This window comes from Pristis pectinata, chromosome 11, assembly GCF_009764475.1.
Source record: "Pristis pectinata isolate sPriPec2 chromosome 11, sPriPec2.1.pri, whole genome shotgun sequence".
Classification (NCBI taxonomy): domain Eukaryota; kingdom Metazoa; phylum Chordata; class Chondrichthyes; order Rhinopristiformes; family Pristidae; genus Pristis; species Pristis pectinata.
In genome coordinates, this window is record NC_067415.1 from 36,475,570 (window position 1) to 36,488,765 (window position 13,196).

Below are 13,196 nucleotides of genomic sequence, written 5' to 3' on the forward strand. Positions count from 1 at the left end.
ATATTTCTACTTTCATCTATCCAAGCAAATAATTTGCCTTCATCTACAAAAGCTTTAATGAACTAAGAGTCTTGTAGATTTTGGTCATGTATCAGAAATATATATTAGTAATACTACAGCACCACTTTAGGAAAAGCTGCTACACAGAAAAGCCATTCTTGTTTGATGACAGGCAGGGGTATAGCTTGCCATAAATCATCCAAATGCATTCTGATGAAGGAAACCCACGTTCCTATGTTTGTCCCTTTTACTCCATTTGAAGGACCAGACAAATCAGACAGTACCTAAATCTTCATGCTAATGAGACAGAACACACACTTTGAAGAATCAGAAGAAACGTGCAACTCTCCATTTTAAAATCATATTAAATTATCTTGAAGTTTTTACTTGCCTAAAGTATCTTTGATATTCTTTACCAGTGACCCCTTTTTTAAGCTGTTCTTCCTTTCTACATAGTTTGATGGAACATAACCAGTTTTGTTTGATGTATTTCTTACTCTCCACCAAGTTTTAGAATCATCCAGTAGCCACAATCGCTCATTTTTCTTGATGTCAAGTTCTTGATCCTGCTGTGCTGTGTAATCCCACTTTGCAATAACAATAACTTCTTCTGTCATCTTTCATCGAGTCCTTCCTATCAGAGAGAACATAACTCAGCATTAACAGAACATCACCTTTGATTACTGAATGTTAAAACCAATCATGAGGAAATGACTGAAGTTTTATCTCCTGCAAACACACAAACAATACCTTGTATTTATGTAATACCTTTAATGTGGTAAAATGGAAAGAGAAACAGAGGTGCTTTATTATTAAAACAATTATTTTCTTATTTTGGATCTAATTATTTGCATATGTGGCCTGAATAGAAAAGGTTAAAGTTTACAGTGAAAGAAAAGTGCTGATCCAATCTTGAATCAATTCCCGCTTGGCTAGGAACAATTTCTGCAATATCACCATTTAATTTACCATAATTGCTTCATGAATCCAAATTCCAAGTTGCACAATTAGCAAGCAAGCAGCAATATATTCAATAAAATGCTGCAATGTATGTTCGTTTTTTTTTGAACACTTCAAAATATCAAGTGTCATATTTACAATATTTTTCACATTTAAACTGGTTTAAGTTTAGAATGATTAGCTAGTCAAATGATACAACAATCTCTGAAAACAAAGTTTAGAATATAAATTTATCATAGTGGCACATTGAAAACAAATCCACTAGTCGTGTATCAGGAGTTTTTGTTCCTTCCCACCCCACAGAGAAGACATGGAAAGTAAGAACAACTTTTAGATGTTGGATTAAGCTATATTCATACAAACTCTGAATCAAACCACCAAGTCACATTTATCCAATGCATATTGACCTTCTGGATCAGCCTATCACAAGGGACCTAGTCAAATGCCTTACTAAAATCCTTGTAGATAACATCCACTGTCCTACCTTCAATCACCTTTGTCACCTCCTCAAAAAAACTCACTCGTTTGTAAGACGCAACCTGCCCTGCACAAAGCCATGCTGATTGCCCCTAATTAGGCCATGTTTTTCCAAATGCATGTAAATCGTATCCACAAGAATCCTCTGCAATTGTTTCCCTCCCACTAATGTATTGATATTGGTTTATTATTGTCACTTGTACTGAGGTACAGTGAAAAACTTGTCTTGCATACCGTTTGTACAGATCAATTCAGTACAGAGTGCATTGAGGTAGTAGAGGGTTTAAAAAAACAATAACAGGATACAGAGTAAAGTGTCACAGCTACAGGGAAGTGCATTGCAGGTAGACAATAAGGTGCAAAGTCAAAGTCCATGTCATTAAGGGAACCATTCAATAGTCTTATCACCGTGGGATTGAAGCTATTCTTGAGCCTGGTGGTATGTGCCCTCAGGCTCCTGCATCTTCTGCCTGATGGGAGAGAAGAGAGAATGACCCAGGTGGGTGTGGTCTTTGATTATGCTAGCTGCTTCACCAAGGCAGCGAAGTATAGACAGAGTCCATGGAGGGGAGGCTGGTTTCTGTGATGCGCTGGGCTGTGTCCTTAACTCTCTGCAGTTTCTTATGGTCCTGGGCAGAGCAGTTGCCATACCAAGCTGTGATGTATCCAGATAGGATGCTTTCTATGGTGCATCGATAAAAATTGGTGTGTCAAAGGGGACATGCCAAATTTCTTTAGCCTCCTGAGAAAGTAGATGAGGCTAACTGGCCTATAATTCCCTGCATTATCTAGATTTTGAATTGCATACTTCAGAGGAAAGCCTTTTCATGCATGCCTGGGAGTTCTAAAATATTACTTTCAAAGAATAAAATCAAAGGTTCTATGGACCACAATGGAAAGTAGAGATCATAAAACTCCATTTTATTAAAATTCACATTTGCTTCATGGTTATTAAGAAGGGTTCACAATACTTGGAAGAGAATGAGAAAGTCATCATTTTCCCATCTAAACTCAGCTGAGTTTTACAAGGTTTCATTTTGGCATTAATCATATTGAAGTGTAACACAACTTTTGGACGGTTCCAAGGTGTAGAATGCAAATGGGTAACTTGAAATTATGGCAGGGCGAGGATGGAAAATTTCACTGGGCTGTAACCTTGTGACACAGGGATTTCTCTCCATTCCCACTGATGGAATAACAACATGTTTGTTACTTTCAACCGAAAGTCCATAGGGAAGTGGCACAATCTAACTTGGATTCAGAACACTGACATGAGCAGCGGTCTAGCTGCTAACAAACTGGTAAACAGACTACACTTAAAGGACCTTTGCAATGCCTGTGCACGCACTGAGGGAAAGCATGAATTTTGGCCCGTGACACTATTCTCATAGTTAAAGAAATGAAAAGGGAACTACATTTCCAAAGTCTTTGTGCTGTTGCAGGAACGAAAGGGCACTTTGTTGAAAGCAGATACGGAATTCACAATTTTGATCGCAACAAGGAACACTAACTTGTACTTTGCCTCTCTAATAGTGATGACAGGAATTTCAAGCTGTAGGATTGTAATATCAAATTAATATGGTAAAAGGTAATTGAACAAAAGCATGCTGGGATAGTAATTTAACAAGAACTTGGATTTCTAGCCAAGTCCAACAAAGCAGGCCTGTGGGCCTCAGTGCAAGGCCAGGCAACTTCTGTGGGAAAATAAGATGAGTATGCTTTGTTTTAGCTGGAACTCATAGGAAGGGAGGCCTTGTTACAAGCACATCCACAAGGAATAATCAGCTTCTCAAAATGTGCTGTATCTTAGACAGCTATATAAACAAAGCATCATTAGGAGACATTAGTAAGGTCAGAGATGAGAAAGATCAAAACCCTCTAACAGGGAAGTTCATATGAATGAAAACCAGCATTGACTTGATAGGCTGAATGGCCTTCTCGGTCAGGACAAATATGAAAGAGGGTTCAGTTGGAAAAAAAAGAGGGTTCTATTTAACACAGCCCCATGCAAGAGGCCAATAATTGTCAATTAAATAAAAGCAGAATGACATACAAGCAATCAAATCAGGAGTGGCATATGTCTTGGAGATCCAGGACCATGCTCAAAACAAAACCTGAGCTTGTTCAGAGGTGAAAACATTTTTTTAAAAAAAGGAATACATTGTGTACACCTGTGCATATCACAGTTAAGGAATAGAAGATTAAAGGAACAAATAAGTAAATTTCAAAAGAAAAGACTGGCAGGAATGTATTGTTGTTCTGAGAAAAACCAGTTGCTCACTGGGGCAGTAAGCACTAAAAAAAATGCTCTACACTCAGGAAAAACAGGAAGACATACCAAAAGAATCACAAGTTCTTGGCTACACAGGGAACTAGAAGATGCATAGGGGCCTTAAGTGAAATGATCTGACACCAAAACACCACCTGCTCAAAGGAAGATCTTGCTGCATGCTTGACAAAGCTCCGTTTGCCTAAAAAAAACAATAAGGTCACCAGTGAAGAGTCTTGGCCATCAACTCCAGAAATGGAGCACAAGACCATATGAATCAGGATCCCTCATTTCATCCACACCACCTCTCTGATGGAGAGGCAGTAATGCTACTGTTTTACTGATACCAATGTGCCCAGTCACTCTGCCAGAGACGTGAAGCCTAACGAATCACCATCATTAAGGGATCATTACTGCACCTACTGGGGTGCAACTTCTAAAAGGTTAACTGGGATTTATAAATTTAATTGATACTAGCCCTCATATCTCAGGAGGATGGAGAATTTATAAAATCAGCCACCCTGAGCTGAATGGGCATGACCTTACACAGGTCCCCTTGGCTACATGTTCCTTACTGATAACAAGATAAAGTCTTAATCAAGGGAGCAATAGTAGACATCAACATTGCCTTGTATAAGACACTGCGAATGCGGCAAAAAACTAGGAACAAGTCGTGTCCAGGATCAGTAAGAGCCCTACCAAGAGCCCACTTTTGCAGACAACCTACAAGATCCAGAAGGGGGTACTTTCTCAAAATTTAACAATTCAATTTAGCTGGCACTAAACTATTTAAAATTGCAACTAGTGTCAAGGGTATCAATACAAAGTGAAACACCAAAATGTGAGGAAAAAAAGTTTTTATTCAATTTGTAGAATGGTGTCTGAATGTTTGCCTAGACATTCCTTGTTTAAAAGAACATACTAAAAAATGTGCCTGTTGTTTGTGTTCAGTAACAGTCATGGCTTAAAGCTGTTAACCCTTTCTAGGCTTGCTTTGTTGCTGGAAATACTAAGTACTGTACAGGTACATGTATTATTTTCGATATTCTTTAGTCATATTTTGGTTTTGAAGCGATTTAAACTGTGTAAATATTCCACAAGCTCAGCGACCCCCCCCCCCCCCACTCAAAATGATAGCAGTGCAGTGGTTTTAAATTTAGTAAATGTTTACACTTGTTTACCTGGTCTAGTGAAATAAATTTAAAGGCAATTACTGCAATTTTAAATTGAAGACATTGGCATATTTTCTTACAACTAGGAACCTCCTGATACCTGTGAAGAATTAAAAGTTTGTTTTTCCAGAGATAAGGTGTGGCCTTGAAGCCTAAATTTTAGGTTACAGCTGCAGACAGTGTATAATTTTTAATCAAAATTCATTTTGCAGAGCAGAGTTGAGTTGCAACTAGAAATATCTTGTTTTGAAGCAAGTTAAATTAGTAGGGATTGAAAAAGAGACACAGTATTCTATCCTGCTTCAATACAGTTATGATACTGTGCATGTTGTTCAATTAAGTGGGGAGAGCCTTTGATCCATGCTCCCATTTCACCATGATAAACCATTTCATTGATGAGCTGGACTTTTTACTTTAAGAAAGAAAAACCTCATGTAGCATCATAGACATTTCAATGATGTAGTTGAGTCTGGCAATTTATTAACACCAGAAGAGAGAAGTTAACCCTTTCTGATGAGAGCTGTTTAGTTTTTTTCTAGTTCACTTAACAGTTTTAGCATTGTAGGTTAAGAAATTCAATAGTTTTGAGAATTGAGAATTTGTCTGTGGATATCATAAAAATAGCAGGCTGACAATCTGAACTTGTCTGTCCGAGGCTTGGATTTAAACTATTCAGGCACATTTGTTACCTTCCAATATAAATTACAAGAAGAAATTTATCTGAAGTCAGAGTGTTCACCTCCATGCAATAGGACTCGAGTCAGAGCAATACAGTACGGATACAGGCCCTTCGGCCCAACTAGTCCACGCTGACTGGCAGCTCATTCCATATACTCTCCACCCTCCACTTCAAAAAGCTACCCCCCATATCTCTTGTAAATCTTTCCCCTCTTGCCCTAAATCTATCCTCCTAGTTTTGGACTCCCCTACCCTGGGGAAAAGACTTATCATCCAACTTAGCTATGCCTTTCAAATTTTAAACACTTCTAAGGTTGCCCCTCATTCTCCTATGTTCCAAAGAATAAAGACCAGTCTGGCCAACCTCTCCCTAGAACTCAGGTCTTCTAGTCCTGGCAACATCCTCAAATCTTCTCTGCAATCTTTCCAGTTTAACCACATCTTTTCTGTAATAGGGTGACCAAAACTGTACACAGTACTCCAAGTACAGCCTCACCAATAACTTATACAAATGCAACACAATGTCCCAATTCCTATACTCAGTGCCCTGACTGATGAAGGCCAGCGTGCTAAATGCCTTTGTCACTACCCTGTCTACCTGTGACGCTGCTTTCAATGAACTATGCACTTGTACTCCTGGGTCCCTCTGTTCCATTACACTCCCTAGTGCCCTACCATTCATAGTGCAAGTCCTATGCTGGTTTGACTTACCAGAATGCATCACCTCACACTTACCTGTATTGAAATCCTTTGCCACTCCTCAGCCTACTTCCCTAACTGATCAAGGTCCCCCTGTAATCTATGATAACTTTTTTCACTATCAACACCACCTCCGAATTCTGTGCCATCCACAAACTTACTGACCAAGCCTTGTGCATTCGCATCCAAATCATTTATATAAATAGTGAATAACAAGGATCCCAACATTGACCCCTGCAGTGCACCACTAGTCACTGACCTCCATTCTGAGAAACAACCTTCAACCACCATCTTGTTTTCTACCTCCAAGGCAATTTCGAACCCACCTAACTAGCTCTCCCTGGATTCCATGAGACACTTAACTTTCCAGACCAGTGTACAATGCGGGACCTTGTTGAAGGCCTTGCTAAAGTCCAAACAGACAACATCCACTGCCCTACCCTCACCTACCTTTTTGGTTACCTTTTCAAAAAACTCAAAGGTCTGTCAAGCATAACTTCCTACGCAGAAAGCCATTCTGACTCCTCTAAATCAGATTCTGTCTATCAAATGCTGGTAGATCCTGTCCCTCAAAATTCTCTCCAGCAACTTCCCCACCACTGATGTCAGGCTGAATGGCCTGTAATTTCCTAGCTTGCTTTTGCTACCCTTCTTAAACAACAGAAGTACATTAGCCATCTTCCAGTCTTCAGGAACTTCACCAGTGGCTAACAATGAAGCTAAGGCCTCCCACAAAGTCCAAGGATTCACTTAAATTTAAATTTTAAATTTTATTTACAGCATGGTAACAGGCCCTTTCAGCCCAACGAGTCCGCGCTGCCCATTTTAAACCCAAATTAACCTACCCGTACGTCTTTGCAATGTGGGAGGAAACCAGAGCACCCAGACGAAACCCACGCAGACACGGGAGAACGTACAAACTCCTTACAGACAGCGACGGGAATCAAACCCCGATCGCTGGCGCTGTAATAGCGTCGCGCTAACCGCTACGCTACCGTGCTGCCCCTGGTCAGGCCCTGGGGATTTATCCACCTTTATGCACTGTAAGGCTGCAAATACCTCCTCCCTGGTAAAATGTTCTCCAAAACATCTCCACTTATTTCCCTTATCTCTTGAACAACTAGGATTTTCTCCACAGTAAACATCGAGGAGAAATATTCATTAAAAATCCCACACATCTCCTGTGGCTCGAGACATAGGCAGCCTTGCTGATCTTTAAAGGGGCCTACTCTCACCCTAGCCACCCTTTTACTCTTAATATAGCTACAGAAACTTGGGATTTTCCTTAACCTTACCTGCCAGATCCATCTCATACCCTCTTTGCCCTCCTGATTTCCCTATTAAGAGTATTCTTAATCTTTTTTATAGTCACAAAGGGATTCTTTTGTCCCCGACCTCCTAAACCCAATGTACGCTTCCTTCTTTTTCTTGACCAGAGTCTCAATATCTCTCGTCAGCCAAGGTTCCCTGAACTTGCCAGATTTACCTTTTACCCAAACAGAAACGTGCTGCTCCTGGACTCTTGATACCACACTTTTAAAAGCCTCCCACTTGCCATTCGTTCCTTTCCCTTCAAACACGCTCACCCAATCTACCTCTGCTAGATCCCGCCTAATTCCTCCAAAATTAGCCCTGCTTTAGTTTAGGACCCTAACCCGTGGACCTTTCCTATCCTTTTCCATCACTATCTTAAAACTAATAGAATTATGGTCACTAGAGCCAAATTGCTCCCTAACTGACACTTCAGTTACTTGCCCTGCCTTGTTCTCTTACAGGAGTTCAGTACTGCACCCTCCCAAGGAGGGCTCTCTATGTATTGACTCAGGAAACTTTCCTGGACACATTGCACAAATTCTAACCAGTCCAGGCCCTTAACATTCTGGGTGGCCCAGTTAATACCAGGGAAATTAAAAGCTCCCACTAATACAACCCTATCATTCTTACAACTATAAGCAATTTCTCTACACACCTGCTCAAGTTCTTGCTGACTGTTTTTTGGTGGGGGGGGGGTGCGGGGGGGGGGGTGTGTGGAATCTATAATACAGCCCTACTAGAGTGACCCTCCCCTTCTTGTTTTTAAGTTCTACCCATATGGCCTCACTGGATGATCCCTCAACAATGTAATCTCTAAACACTGCTGTTATGTCCTGCCTTATCAAAAGGGCAACCTGTACCTCCTTGCTTACCTGTACTTCTGTCACCCCTGTAGCATCTGTATCCTGGAACATTGAGCTGCCAGTCCTGCCCTTCTCTCAGCCATGTTTGTTATAGCCATGACATTCTAGTCCCCTGAGCCAATCCACACGCTGAGTTCATCTGCCTTATCTGTTAAGCCTCATGCATTAAAATAAATAGTTTAACTGAATATTTACTGTGCCCATGGCTACCCTGATTATTAAACTTGCTCTCACTGGCTATTGCTTATCTCAAGACTTGCTCCTGCTCAGAGTCTCAACCCCCTGCCAATCCCATGTATATTACTGTATAGATAATGAATAGGCTGTTCTGATTCATTATGATCTAATGAAGTCATTGTTGATGTCCCATAATGCATCACTAAGATATTGAACTGGTTTTATCATACTCTATGTAGAATGGAGATGAGCGACTGATTGAAAAGAGAGACTGATGCAAAACCAGAGCACAGCAATATTATTCACAACGAGACAAAAAAAAACAGCTGGGCTATCATTTACAGACTGATGATGCGCCATGTATCCATAAAGCTGGAAGTCTATGAGTTTGCCAGATAATTTTAGGGAATTCAATGGAATACCTTTGATGGCTTCAACTGAAGTACAGAGATGGGCATTAACACCACCTGCATACAACTACATTCTGAAGTACAAGAGTGGACAGTGGAATCTGAGTGTGACATATCAGTACTAGGTGTACTTGTTTTACTGCCTGGATACACATATAGTACTCCAATCATAACTCACAGCTTCCTACCATGACGAGACATGACCTCACCCTCTTGTGGATGTACAACCACATCCATTGTGGATGGGAAAGATGACAAAATTACACTGTTATCACTTTGGAGAAAAAGGTATGACATGATTGGCCAGAATGGTGTGGTTCTTGGGGAGGGGGATCCTGAAGTTGTTGATCCATCACAAGCAACATCACTTATTCCAAAATAATTGCAGGGAGGACATTGGGGTACATCTCCAATTAAGCAAGATGTCAGGAGTTACACCTCAACCTGGAATGGGCATGCAGTTAGAGAACACTGCATAAGAATGTTGACATTGTCAAGAACACCACAAGAATCCACCCACTGAACATGCCATGGTTGAGGAGATGCATGGATTTTGCAGGCCTATTTATGGGGAAATGATATTGATCACAGTGGATGTGTGTTTTACATGGATAGGTTGCTCCTATGTACATGGCTACAGCTCGAGACAATTTGAAGATTGGGAATGATCTATGCTACCAGAGTTCCTTGTGATTTATAACGGAAGCATCTTCAAAAGTGCTGAATTTGCCAAATTCCTCAGCAGGAATGAAATTAAATGTGCACACGTGGTACAATCTCAGTTTGGCAGAAAGTACACCTTTCACAGTCTGACCTGCACTGTAAAAGATAACAATGCAAAATGATGACAAAGTTGTAACATCAACTTGAGCCCAACACCTGCAGAGTTATTAATGGGAAGACTATCAGAATGCACATGGATTAGGTTTAAGCCAGACTTTAGCACTGCACTTTTAAAACAAACTTGACAGAACCCATGATGCGAGAACTAATGATTGCCCACACCATCATTCAGGTGTATAATCACATCCATCATGGATGGGAAAGAAGACAAAAATGACATGTTACCACTTTGGAGAAAAAGGTACAAAATAAGTCAGCCAGAATGGTGTGGTTCTTGGAGGATCAGAGGTTGTTGATCCATCACAAGCAACACCAACTATTCCAAAATAGGAATCCACGATGTGAGAACCAATGATCGTCAATTTGAAATAAATGATCTTGTATTTATTCATGTCAGATAAGGAATCTGACTGAAATACATCACTGATTGTACTGGACCAGATTCTGTAATGATTTGCACAAATTATTGTCATGCTCAAAATGATAAAGACCAATTAAGCCATCATATGTTATCACAACCTGAGGAGTGTGTGCTGGAACGAGAGGTTTCCTGTACTTCTTTTCAGAAGAGTCTTTATGAAAATTTACTGATTTACATTCAAGGTGGGAAATATTTGAATTTCAATACCGCATTTTATTATGTAAATTTCAGATTACAAGAACGAAAGAATTCTAAGACAACTGCTTCAAGCTCTGTAAAGGCAGACCTGGATCTCAATGCAAGGCCACATCACAATTAGAGTCATACAGCACAAAAACATGTCTTTTGGGCCAACTTGTCCCTGCTGACCAAGTTGCCTACCTGAGCTAGTCCCATGCATCTACGTTTGGCCTGTATCCCTCTAAACCTTTCCTATCCATATACCTGTCCAAATGCCTTTTTAACATTGTATCTAACACTTCCTCTGGCAGCTCATTCCATATAACCACTATCCTCTGAGTAAGTTGCCTCTCAGGTCCCATTTAAATCTTTTCCTTTTCACCTTAAACCTATGCTCTCTAGTTTTAGACTCCCCTACCCTGGGAAAACTACAGTGACTATTCACCTTATCTATGCCCCTCATGATTTTATACACCTCTAAGGTCATCTCTCAGCCTCCTAAGCTACAAGGAGGAAAGCCCCAGCCTATCCAGTCTCTCCTCACAACTCAAGCCCTCCAGTCCCAGTAACATCCTTGTGAATCTTTTCTGCACTCATTCCAGCTTCATGCCATCTGCACACAATATTCCAAGTGCTGTCTTACCAATGTCTTGTACAGCGGTACCACCTTGTCCCAACTCTGGTACTCCATGCCCTGACCGATGAAGGCAAGTTTGCCAAATGCCTTCTTCACTATCATGTCTACCTGTGTTGCCCTTGCAGGGAACTGTGTACTTGTACCCCTAGGTGTCTGTTCTACAATGCTCCCCAGGGCCTAGCCATTTACTGTGCAAGTCCTGCCCTGGTTTAACTTTCAAAAATGCAACACTTTGCACTTGTCCAAGTTAAATTCCATCAACTATTCCTTGGTCCACTTCTCCAGTTCATCAAGATTAGTGTAATCTTAGATAACCTTCTTCATGGTTCACTGTACCACGAAATTTGGTGTCATCTGCAAACTTAGTAGCCATACCAACTACATTCTCATTCATATAACTAATACAGATGTCAAAGAATAAAGGACCCTGCAGCACACCACTGGTCATGGGCCTCCAATCTGGAAAACAACCCTCCACTACCATCAAGCCAATTTTCTATCCTAGTGGCAAGCTCACCCTGATTCCATGTGATCTAACCTCCTGTACCAGTCTACCAAAAGGAACCTCGTCAAAGGCCTTGCTAAAGTCTACGTAGACAACATCTACCACCCCACCCTCAATCCTTTTGGCCACCACTACAAAAAAAAATCAAATTCGAGAGACAATTTCCCCACACACAAAGCTATAACTATCCCTAATCAGTCCTTGCCTTTCCAAATGCCAATAAATCCCGTATCTCAGAAACCCCTCCAGTAACTTTCCCACCATTGATATTAGGCTCATCAGTCTCAAGTTTCCTGCTCATCCTTGCAGCTCTTAAATAAAAGCACAACATTAGCCATTATCCAGCCTTCTGGTATCTCACCCATGGCTAAAGATGATGCAAATAATTCTGCCAGTGCCCCTGCAATTTCTTCCCACGATGTCCTAGGATACACTTGGTCAGGGCCTGGGATTTATCCACCTTTATGTGCTTTAAGACTGCCAGCACCTCCTCCTTTGTAATGTGGATATGTTCCAAGACATCACTATTCTCTTTGATTTCCCTAGCTTCTATTTCCTTCATACAGACAAGAAATATTCAGTTAAGACCTCACCCATCTCCTGTGGCTCCACACATAGATGACCACATTGATCCTTAAGGAGAGCTATTCTCCTTGATGTTACTCTTTTGCTCTTAATAACTTTTAGAATCTCTTAGGATTCTCCTTTACCTTATCTGCCAAACCTATCTCATGTCCCCTTTTTGTCCTCCTCATTTCCCTCTTAAATGTACTCTTCCATCCAGTTGTCTGGGAAAGTGAAATTAGTTAGCTAGAATAGACCAGGAAATGAGGGGCTTTGAGACTAGAACATCCAGTTGGACAAAGGTGCAAGTTGGTATCTCAAAATGATCCTCATCTGTGATAACTATACAAATGATGTATTGCAAGAAACCAATTTACAAGGCTGGAGTTGAAGTGCTGAATGACCTATTCACTGACAAGGGAGGGTCTCATCTGGTACACATCTGTTGGTGATTTGTTCACAAGAAAGTTGCCTGACTCATTTCCATAAGCTCAGTAAGCTGTCTAATCATCAACAGTAAGCTGTCTAATCATCAATATGCAGCATTTTTAAAACAATATAAAATGCAATGCAAAATTGTATTTTCCATCCCAACCCCCATATTTTTCAATTTTCTCTTCTTCTTCATGCTGTTGTACAGTTCCACAAATTTCCTGGCCCAAGTACAATTTTTAATGCAGGAACTTGTATGTTGAAGTTGACCCTTCATCTGTTCTATTACCAGTGTTAAACACGTTGCTGCCCCCAGATAGCCAGCCAAACACCCAAGTACAAGAACATAAACCTAGCTGTTTCCCCAAATGCAACTCTCTATATCACTCAAATCACTATTGTAAGGGCATTCAAACAAATGCCGTCCCTTTGCATTAAAAGAGGTTGAGGAATTATAGATAGATTTAAAATAATGTTTTTTTGACACATACTGGTTTACTTATGTTGAACATTAATACAAGTTAGGTACGAAAAATTGAAATAGAAAACTGAAAAGAAACTTTTCTATTAGGGACCGGTGAGAATGGGGAAATTA

The 13,196-nt window shown here is 40.5% G+C and overlaps 1 protein-coding gene across 1 annotated transcript in view; it reads right to left on the reverse strand.

The window, feature by feature from the left end:
• nck2b (NCK adaptor protein 2b) overlaps window positions 1-13,196 on the reverse strand; it is a 78,557-nt gene that overhangs the window by 15,332 nt on the left and 50,029 nt on the right. The window contains exon 2 of the mRNA XM_052026188.1: window positions 392-634. Coding sequence (XP_051882148.1) covers window positions 392-617 — 226 coding nt within the window. The 5' untranslated portion in view covers window positions 618-634. The remainder of the gene's footprint in view (window positions 1-391; window positions 635-13,196) is intronic.